General features: G+C 46.6%; 1 protein-coding gene across 2 annotated transcripts in view; it reads right to left on the reverse strand.

Annotated features, from left to right (window-relative positions):
- Positions 1 to 9,874, reverse strand: part of FBN1 (fibrillin 1) — a 148,106-nt gene extending 138,232 nt beyond the window's left edge. Inside the window, exons 1-2 of one of the 2 annotated variants that reach the window (XM_031587628.2) lie at positions 9,782 to 9,874; positions 9,120 to 9,400 (exon numbers count right to left, since the gene is read on the reverse strand). In XM_031587628.2, coding sequence (XP_031443488.1) covers positions 9,120 to 9,292 — 173 coding nt within the window. In that variant the 5' untranslated portion in view covers positions 9,293 to 9,400; positions 9,782 to 9,874. Of the gene's footprint in view, positions 1 to 3,765; positions 3,819 to 9,119; positions 9,401 to 9,781 lie in introns of those variants that run through there. The other variant, XM_090148912.1, reaches the window with a different exon arrangement.
- Positions 9,875 to 11,471: the final 1,597 nt, after the last annotated feature.

Here is an 11,471-nt window from a genome sequence, read left to right on the forward strand (position 1 = left end):
CTAAAACTGACACCAAAATTATTTGCTGATCCTTTCCAGCTAGAATTTGAGCGGGGCTTCCTTGTTTGCACAGGGAGTTAAGAAGAATGACAAACTGCATTGAAAAAAAAATGGTATTCTGGACTTAAAAATGTGGCTCTCTAAGTCAGACTCTAACCAACATACTAAGAAACAGTAGCTCTGGAATGTGAAAAGGAGTAACTTTCACTCTTTTTTTCCAGAGACACATAATCGTATCTCTACCTTTTGCTGTAAAACAGCTTTACATACCTTCTCAAACTCCTCAGCATCTCAGAGCAAATGCTAAAAGCACAAATTGGCCTCGACCTGTTGACTGTGCTGCAGCTTTACTCAGCATTTCCACAGATTCAAGAACTTCCATCCTTAGAGATGCTCAGAGCCTGACTGGGCAGAGCTGGAAGCAACCCAGCCTAAGTTCACCTGCCCTGAGCAGGAGCTGAGCCAAATTTCAATCACATAAAAGGAAAATCTCAGAAACGATGCTAGACTCTGAGAATAAACAAAAGAAACTGAGTTCCTGTTATCCCACGAAGTACACATTTTCAAGCAAAATATGTGTTTTACACACAAGGGATTGCTTTTGATATACTTATTTTTGCCAAGCAATAAGTGAGCCTGGATGTTTGTGCCATGCAGAGAGCCTAATACGATAACTATTTCTCACCCTGACAGTAAGGATACCGCTGTCCCAGAATCCTGGCTCAGTTCAACTAGAAAAATAACATGCTGAGCAGCTCTACGGGTGTCTTTGGCTCCAGCCTACGTACAAGTCAAGAGTTCAGAATGACACGCAAGTTTCCTGCAGCAAGACTGAACGCTTTTCTAACCCTAACTTCCATCACACTGTGACAGCTAAATACAGCAATCCCACAGCAGTATTTGACATTAAGTGAATTCTTCCGCGCTTGCTCTGAAAATCTGCCTGTGTCTTTTCCAGGGACAGACTCATCTAACCTGACAGCCAGGCTTTGTTCTCATTCACAGCCAGGGACAGACGCGCTTTTGGCACATATTCCCTCATTGTTCCACATGAGAATGTCACTCGGGCCAGAGTGACACCCAATTTACATGGCTGTATAGGGCATGTAAATAAAAAAAGTATGCCACCATACAAGACAGGCATAGCTGGGATCCAGCAGGTACTCCCTTAAATTACATTAAAAACAAAAGAATAATAACTATAATGATAATAAAAGATTTAATAATTAGAACAAAATATTATTATTACAAAGTGCATTCAGAGCAAAAGAAATTGGAGCCTTTCTACCCTGCTGTCCCTACATAGCACCCCACAGGAAAAAGCAGTAGCTGTGGCTCTAGGGCTGTGCTCAGCCCTCCAGACATCACTTCCATTGGGGGTGCAGGAAGAGATGAGGTTGCAGGTCCTGCACCACTTCCAGCACTTGCTTTGCAACTGCTGATATCGATACAGGTAGACCTCTAACAATCTTCCAGGGTAACAGCTAGCACAGAATTTGCCAGCCCGTGCCATCCACTGATGGGGCAGCAGCACAGGAACCGTGTGTGGCATGTGGGTGGCTGGAATGGGCTGGTGCTATGCCATCCCTCCTCGGAGGGCATCCAAGCGCTCACAGAGAGTCTCATAAACCTGACAGCTGTATCAATGCTTGTCAGCAAATGCCCTTGGGTGTTAAGCAACTCCTCTAACTCATATTTTAAAATGCTCTCTGGTAGGCTACTGGAAGATTTATTTTTGCTAAGACAGAAGCGTTCCTCCTCCTCCCTCCACCACACTCTGCCTCCTACCCTCTGACTCTCTCCAAGCTGGGATAGCAATGCTGTGGTTTTGAAAGGTCAGTTAACTGTATATCTGCTATCATGCAATGGGAACACCCTGCTGATGTTGATCCCAAGTTCCAATTCACCTTGTCCCCAGCAGTCACTGGTAGCTTACTTTGTATACAGAGGGAAGAGGAAAAAATGGAAAAATGGAATATCAGAGGGAAAAACAAAGAAAGAGAAAAGAGGCAGAAAAATAGCTTTCCTGGAAGGAAACAAATTCTATTTTGAAACCTCAGCTGAACATCACTGAATATTCTGATGTCCTCCAGCAAAACATGAGAAGGAGGGAAGCTTGAAGAAGAGGATGAAAATGATTAAGCCTGTAGACAAAAGAACTGCGGCTTTCTTTCGGTATTTTTGAGGCTTTAATGGTCATGAATCATTTCATAAAATGAAAAGTAAAAAGGAAAACAAAAAATTCTCCAGCAAGTCAACATTCAAAATATTCTTCCAGATAAAAGCTGGAACTCCTTCATACTTCAGTGAATATGTATACGCAAAAGCAGAAAGCACAGGTTTTAATTTAATAGCTCCATTTTGCCTTCCAGGGTACCTTCCAGAGAAAAGCCCAAACTTTAAAGGGCTGCCATAAAAAAAAGAAATAGAGACACAGGAAGAATCAATGTACACATCAACCTTAGCATAAATGAGGCTGGTTCTGTAGGTCTGAAATCTTATGAAAAAAAAAAAAACTGAAGTGGGAAAGTCAGAATTGAGGAGAAAACAATCAAAAGAGACATCCACAATACAAGACTGAAGAGCTAGAATATATTTTCCAGCAGAGTGTTGGAAATGGATAATCAGAAACACTCCAGGCCACAATTGTTCCATTTTACAAAAATATTTACTGAGTCTGGGGAGTAAGACCAAAGTGACATAGATGCATCTATGTCTTCTTTGTCTTTAGGATTCAGGATGGAAATGAAGAGTAACAAGATGGAAGGTGATCCTATTGCGAGAGAAAAAGCTCATGATTCATTTCTGACTACTTCCATATGTATACATTCAAAGATCCCTAACTCCTGAAGTCTTGTTTAAGGAGAGAAGGCTTCTGACTAGCCAATGTCTGCTGCACTTACATCAAGAGGAAGTTCTGGTGATCCCTGCAACTAAATAGTTCTTATACTACTGTTCTAATAACCAGAGGCTGCTAAATCCATGTATGTGTTTAAAGCGGCCCTTGTCAAAACTTGCACAGAAGTTTATACAGAAAGCATTCACATTTGCAGGATGGAAGATGAATGATGACAAACAAGACTGTTTGAAGTGAGCAGCACAGCTGAATGACACATTGCAGGAAAGGAAAATAGGCATTAGGAAAACAGAAGCTGCAATTTCATTCAATAAGAGTCACAGTAAATGAATTAGACAGCCAGCCCATTCCTGCCAAACCTTGGCCCCGTGACTTTCCTATTGCTCCCAAAGAATTGAGAGCAGCCCCATGCTTGAGTCCATAGCCTCAAACCCACTGCAGTCCCAAATGCTGTCACTTCAGCACTTCACTGCAATGAAGCTGCATGGAGAGCAGCTCAGCCAGGTAATACAGCAAGCATATCTAGATCAGACTGGACTACCACTGAACACAAAATGAAGTTTGTATTGGCTGTCAACAAGGGAGAAGGTTACTTTTGCAAATCTTAAATTAACCCTTTATTGAGGAACATATTTTCAGAGCCATGATTTGACTTCTTCAGTCTCCTCTAAAAAATTCTCCCTGCAAACCTGCACTATAACCATAGGTAATTCTTTACATTCCAGATGCCCCCTCCACAGGTACTGCTCTTCCCCTCCATCTTTATACATCCTACAGAGCTAACACCATCTGCCGCTCAACAAAAGTTCAACAAAACTTCTACACACTGAGAGCAGAAAGGGTCTGGGCAGACAAACCTTCACAAGATGAGACAGACCCATCATGTATCCAAGGAAGAAAATGATTACCTGGAACACATGGAAAGAAACAGCATAATCCACAACATCTCTTATGTTTGGAGCAAGAACTGTAGCATAACTCTCATTCTAACTTGCCAGCCAGCTACTCATAGCTATAGCCAGCTTTCAAAGGACACATCCTGGATGGAGAACAGTAACGTTCCTTCCTACCATGGACACAAAGTGGCAAACCCAAAATGAAATTCACCACTTGGAGACTAAGCACAGAGTGATTGCAGGCCAGCTGAGATCCATTTAGCAGCACCTGGGTGAGGGCAGCAGGCTAACCTGATACAAGTAAGAGCAACGTGGAGCAAAGTAACTAAATAAATACATAAATTAAATAAGTGAAAGAAGGGAAAAAAGGAAAGGAACTACATCCAACTCCTGATCATCAACATGTTGTCTTGGCAAAGTGGGGCTTGGTGACAGGAAACTTGCCTCATCCAAGTCCCCTGAGCCAATACTACAATATTTCCAACACAACCACGTTCCACAGAGTATGTCAAGAAAACTGCTGCACTGCTTATCGTAGCCCTTTTCTTCTGTTTGCTCTTTTTGTGACTTATTATCATCAATGGAAAATAAAATCCAAATAATTCGGAAGTATTTTTCTGATGTACTTTGGAGGGAGGGGATCTGATTTAGATTTTAAATAACAGACACAGAACACATCAAACCTATTTCAGTCCAGCTGCAGTATGATACGAGAAAAGCTCACAGGGGAAGACAGGCTGAGAGGCTGGTAAAAGATGCATGCGTGTCACTTGTGAAAGGCAACCTGGGACAGTACTCACCAAAAGTTTACACCATAGGATGGCTTTTCATGGGCATGCCCAAAATGCACTGAGTCCTAATTCTGAGCTACAATCCATGCAGGTCTGGGAGACCAACCCCATAAACCATAAATTATAGATTGGATTAAGGCCATTAAAAAAGAGACAGTGTCCAAATGACAGGATTTGGAAATCTCAGTGGAGAGCACCAGGATTACGTAGACCTGGAGATTTATTTACTTTTTAATGTCTGCCTTCAGGCTCAAGAACAACGTGGAACTACAAGAAGAATGCCATCATGGGAGCTCCTGCATTGCTCCTGGCTCTGGATAAAGAAACACAGGGCACGCTACTGTCAGATAGCTTTCATTAAATGCATTTAAAATTTACATACAGTGCTTAACTAGTATATTCAAAAACATAACTAAACCACATTGTGGCAATGAGGAGGACATCTATCTACATGATTAAAATGGAAAATAATGTTATTCCTCTCAGCACGAGCCCTTCAGCAAGCACTGATAACAACCAGTGCCCTGCATCCTGCTCCCCAGAGAAAGTCACACCGACACCAAAACTCATCCTGGGAGAAAGCAACCAGGCAGACGGGACACGATGCCAACACCTACGAACTCATTTCACTCCTTAGTTAGATTTCCATTTATGTACAGAATAATACTATAAGAATAATAGTAGAAGTAGGATCCCGGCCTCCCTCCTGCTCACTGAGGGACGCGGGCAAAGCGCGGCACCAACAGCCAGAGGTGCTCAGGCCAAAAGTGGTACGAAAAATGTTTGAGGTTTTTCAGTATAAACCAATATTTACCGGTACGGAAAGTCTGCTTTTCTTCAGCAAGCTTTTAGTGGTAAATATTGGTTTAAAAGGAAAACCAGAAGCCTTAATTATATACTTGAATACTGGAATTATGTTATAGGTTTATAAGATCTGTTTTATTTCTGAGGGTGGTGATGCACAAAAAGGGTAAAATCCAACTGAGTTTACTCAAGGAAGCCTATCAGAAAACCCGTGAATTCCATTGTTTGAGTACAAGCAATAGAAATTGGTCCAAGAAGATCAACTGCCTGTTGAATAGCTTTAATCCGTGAGTTTATGAATTGCAGTGGAGCTAACTATTTCGTTCTGCAATATTCACCATCATTTCCACTTAGTAACAACCATGAAATTAAACCACTCCTGCACAAATGTATTTAAGGAGCATCCGAACTACAGGCATGCCACAATTCAGGTATCTTGAAGAAGTTTTAGTTCTTTCAAAATTTCTACTGAGTTACTTATTAGGCAAATAATTGCTTCTTTGGCCATTATACTGATTGGAGGCTGAAAAACGTTATTTAAAAACTTACTAAAAACTGATTGATCCTCACTGAACTTGAGGTCTTTGTCTGGCATCATCAGAAAATGGGAAATCTTAATTAATCCTCGGATCTTGAAGCACAATACTTCCTGTATTCTGCAAAGTACCAATCAAACTGCCTGTAATTTATTTTTGACTTTCTATTCCAACAATTGAAACATATAAATGGTTTTCTTCAAGTTTAGGAGGATCTCCCCATTCACAGCCCTGTTTTGTAGTTTTTATTCCTTCAAAAATCAGTGCTATACATTTCAGTACTTAAGGAGTAGAAGGATAAAGGCTCGATGCCTTGTAATTCAGCACACTAACATTTGTGCTAAAGCCTTGGGGATCTGAAGATAAAAGTGTCTCGATAAGATGCTTATTATTTTAACTTGCTGAACCACAGCAGATTCCAGCTACGTTTCTATGAAGGGGGAATATGAAGATGATAAATTTCGTTATGTGCTGAGATTATTACTCCTTTATTCTGATTGCTTTGCAATCACTTAGAGGCAACAGGCACCACGTGCAAACGCATGGCATTTACAAAGACTTCCTTGCTGATGTCTTCACAGCCAGATCAATTCTAACTACATGAGCAGCAAGCTCTAAGTCAGCAAGCTTTCCCACTGCATTTATAATTATTAAAGCTAAAACATACTTATAGAACCACATTATGTGATTGGAGAACACGCTGGTATTAACCATAAGACAAAGGTCACAGGAAAGACAGCAAACATCTGCAATCAACAGCCTGCAGTAAAAGATGGTAAGATGATAAATTCCTAGAAACAAACCAGCAGACCTCAGCCTTCTTCACTGTAGCAAAAAAGATCCAATATTCACAGAGACTTCCCCCACTTGTTTTTTTAATGCTAAGACACTTCCAGTAGTCATTATAATCAAACACCTACGATGTCTAAACTTTAAGGATTTATCTAAGAATGTATCCTTGTGCTCTTAGCAAGAGAGCAAGAGTTCACTTCAAGAAAAAAAAACAAGGAAAGAAAGTCTTAGTCATCTACAATAACATCAAATACAGTTTCCCAGCAGCTGTTATGACTTGTATTACAACTCTCAGATTCCCAAATGTATTTGTGCTGATGAACACGTTAAAAAGCCTCCTTGTAAAATTGTATTTTTAGTGTTTTAGTCCATTCAATAATGAATTCTCCCTGTCTAATGTATATGCAGTTCCTGTCCATTCAAAATATGTTTTCCATCTGGATTTCCAAAGAATTAGTTCCAACCTTGTCTGTTAAAATGACAATTTGCTTTATTCATTCTGTACAGCACACTACCACACCTAAGGAAATGCTCGCCGTTTCCAAATGGGCCATGTCATGTGGGATTCTCCCCACAGAGATAGAGGACTGTGTGTTAACAAAAGGATTTCCACCTCCTCCAAGCAGCCTGGGCACTCAGCCTCAAATGAGATTTACAAAAAAGGCCTATCAACCAAACTAACAGCTTGCTTTGTCATTCCTGTATCTCAGATCTCGCAATTACGCTACATAAGAATCTGCCTTCCCAAGGGCACTCATTCAGAATCGTATTATTCCAAGTATTATTCCAAGTATAATTCCAAGTATTATTCCAAGATGCAGAATACCTGAATTTGATACACCGTTATCCCCGGCATTGAGGATTACCAAAGTGATGTGTAACTCACATTAAAATGAAGAACTGTTGCAAAGTACACAGTAAGTGGGAGGCTTCAGCAAACATAGGAGCCATAGGACTGAATACTCACCCTAACCCATTTTAGCTTCCAAAAATAATTAACAGTGAAATACTATCTGTTTTATTATATATCTTTATCACTGTCTGAACAGCACAGTTGCATTCAACAAAGAAATGTATCCTCTGCTATGAGCCTCCATCTCCCACTAAGGCCATCAGGGCAGTGCCCATGTGTTGCGTGGCACACTTTCTCCCAAAGGTCAGAAAATGGTGTTCATCAGCCTGATATTAACTCAGAGTTCTAAAATGAGAAAAATTATTAAAACATCTTGACGGAAGTTCTTTCTGGTAAATAGATTTCCTTACAAATTTTTATTATTTGCAATTAGCCTGAGAAACTTTGCTATAACAGCCCTTAACTTCAAGAACATCCTTTGTCAAAGAGAAGATCTGCTTTGTCCAGCTGCTCCTCTGGCGACAAGGTATGAGGAAATGAAATGAGCCTGACCCTACCACAGCAGATCCCTGAAAAGCAATGCCAACAGCTTGCACACACTGCTGTGGAAGAAACACTGAAACATCAACCCTTCCCGGTAAGAAAAAAAAAGCCAAGATTTCAAATCTGCATATAAATAAAATTACAACACAAGGATCAGGAGATTAGCAAGGAATTAAGGCATTCACATCAGGGCCTCTAAAAAAATAAAGTTGTAACAGCTCCTTTTGGGGAAACCAAGAAAACTGAGAAAATCCCGTGCATCCTTACCATGGCACAGCTACCTCTGTACCCTCTGCGTCACATCTGCCCTCTGTCTGACCAGAAACCACCCGGCTGCGGGCTGAGGAGCTCCATCGGAGCACTCGAGGAACCAAACCTCTCTTTTATTTTCCCTTCCGCTGCTGCGAGGCTTTCAACCTCACAGCAAACTCAGTTATCAGCTGCACGCACACGCAGTACCTTTCAGCTGACTGAACGATTATTTTCGCATCAGAAAGGTGCTCCGTTAGGAATGAGAAAGCATTCTGCCTGACGCAGCTTTGCTCTTCCTAAGAGCGCCGTTCTGGGCGCGCACCACAGTGCCTCACGGTGCTCTCGGGCTCCAACGAACGCGGGCTCCCTCGGACCAGGCACCAGACAGCTCCGCCGCGAGCCTCTCCTCAGGTCACGAACAGCAGCAGATAAGCGGAGCCCGCCGAGCAACGGGGCGACGCGCAGGCAGAAGCCTGAAGGCGGCGGTGGGGGCCGACAGCCGAGGGGACGAGCACGCGGGCCTCCGCGCGGCTCCGCTCCTTTGCAAAGCGGGACGGGGGACGCGGGAGGAATGCGCGAGCCCGCAGCGTGCCGCCCGCGCCCCTCCCGGCAGCCGCCTCAGCGGCCCCGCTCCGCGGCGGCTCTCCGGCCCGGGACGCCGCGCGGCCGGCAGGGCGGAGGGGCTCCGCTCCCCGGGGATGCTGCGGCGGCGCCCGACGCCCCCCGCCCGAGCCGGCCCCGCAGCCCGGGGGCCCCCGGCAGCCCCGTCCCCGCACGGGGACACGCCGCACCTACCCTTTGAGCGCGTCGTGCCCGCCGCCGCCCTGCCCTCTCCTCTTGGCCCGGCTGGCCCGCAGCTCCTTGGCGCTCGCCCCCTCGGAGTGCCCGGCGGCGGCGGCGGCGCCCGCCTGGGACGCCCACAGCACGGCAACTCCCAGGGCGATTCCCAGCAGCCGCCCCCGCCACATCGCGTCCCCCGAGCCCCCGGGCTCCGAGCGGCCGCCGCCTCCTCCTCTCCGCCGCCGAAGTTCGCCGGTCCCCGCCGCGCCGCCTCCGCCGAGCTCCCCCGAAGCGAGCTGCGGGGAGAAAAGGGACGAAGGGACGTCAGGGGGGGAGCGGGCACGGCCGCCCCGAGCCCCCCGCCCCCGCCGGCCCCCGGCCAGCCCGGCGCTACCCGCCCGCGGGAGGCGGCGGACGCGGGGGATGGCGAGGGGCCGCTCGCGGCCGCGCTCCCTCCGCCCTCCCTCGACGGACGGCGGTGTCGGGGCTCCCGCACTCGCCGCGGACCGCCCGCGGCCGCCGCCGTCGCTCTCGGAGCCGCTCCGGGGTGGAAGCGCCCGCCGGGCACCGCGGCGAGCCGGGAGCGCGGTGCCCGGCAGGGACGGGGAGCCCCGCGGTCACGGAGCCCCGCGCCCAGCCCGCCCGCCCCGGGAGAGCCCGCTGCGAGGGGCGCGCACCCGCTCGAGCCGCCGCCGCCGGCTGCCGTTCCCGCTGCTGTTCCAGCTGCGGCCGCTGCACCCACCGCTACTCCAGCTGCGGCTCCAGCTGCCCCCTCCCTCCCTCCCTCCTCCTCCTTTTTCCCCTCCTCTCTCTCCCCCCCTCCTCTTCAAGTATCGCCCGCGCACCGCTTTCTCGCGAGAGAGAGGTGAATAAAAATGTCCCCCCACCCCCGAACCGCCACCCCGGGGGCTCCGGGGCTGGGAGGCGGCCGTGCCGGGTGCTGGCGGCAGGAGGGCCCCGGGCGGGAGGGCACCTGCGCCCCGACGGACCCCAGCCCGCAGGAGGTGCTGCCCGGTGCCGGAGCTCGGCCGCTGCTCGCTGCGGTCACCCCACGGGTCCCGAGAGGGGGAGGCAGCAGTGCGAGCTCGGTCACGTTAATCTGCCTACAGAGGCAGGGGGGGACTGCTGCAACTCTGTCTAAAACATAGATAAGTCCTAAAGGTACAGCATTATGCATCCAGTTAGCAGCGTTCAAAAAGTAAAACATAGCATCTCTACTTCCCTTATAAGGAAAAACAGCAGCGAGAGCAGCTTCACCTTCGAGGATCCTGGATAGCCGACAATGCATTGCCTTTTACTTAGCATAGCAGAGGTAGGGACCCATTGCTTTGAAAGCCCTGGGGCAAAAGCTGGAAAGAGCAAGAGTCCAAGTTTGGCACACGTGGGTCAGTACGCTAACAGAGTGGCCCCATTTCAATGAGAGAAACCAAGAATTAAGTGGAAAATCTAATGCTATAGATCCAGTATTGCTTTACTCCACTGGTAGAAGCAGTGGCTTTGATAGATTTTATTAGCATTATCATCTATGCCCAGGAGCAGTAGAGCAATTCTGACTCTGCTTTACAGGAAAGCTGAGTTAAGGGCAAGGGAAGCACAGTGAATACTTTTGTGAATCACTGTGCATCTTACAACACTGAATTTCTTGATTCTTGGTCTCCAGCAGCTGTTATTCAGCAAAACGAAAGATGAATTCCTCAAAGTGAAAGTTGCACACTTCCACCCCTGGCAGGGGCAATTCACACACAGGGATGACATGGATCAACTTTCAGTGGTGGAAAACAAACACATTCAATGTGGCCCATGCTAGAATCAACACAACCCATACAGTCCAAACTGTTAGCACAGAGCCAGGGAAATGACGAGTCTGCACCAAGGAGTGCCCATTGGAAATAAAAGAGGATGGTAGGGGTAACAAGAAAGCTCCACAGATTAACTTCCAGAATTCCACAAGAGATGCTTTTCTGCTTTCAAGATTGCACTCAGCTCCTAATGCTAATGTGGAGTTGCTAACCATGCTGTAGCTCTGAATTTACTGATGTCAATGAAAAGCTCTTCTCCAACTCACGGAACCATGAATTGGAAAGGACCTTTAAAGGCCCTCCAGTGCAACTCCCCTATGCTGAACAGGGACAGCCACAGCTCGATCAGCAGACTTCAGCTCAGTACTTACAAGACCAAGAAAACTCATGTCATAACCCAGCCATAATAACTAACAGATTTGTAGCTTTCTCAGGGTGAGAGAGCACATCGTACATGCTCCTAATTCTGTACAGGCAGCTCTGGAACAACTGCATGCCTCGTCCTTATCAAGGAACGAAAACACATCCTGCAGTTTGTGCTTCTGGGGATCTGTTTGTTTTGTTGCTG

This window comes from Phasianus colchicus, chromosome 12 (assembly GCF_987193195.1).
Source record: "Phasianus colchicus chromosome 12, bPhaCol1.hap1.1, whole genome shotgun sequence".
Taxonomy (NCBI): domain Eukaryota; kingdom Metazoa; phylum Chordata; class Aves; order Galliformes; family Phasianidae; genus Phasianus; species Phasianus colchicus.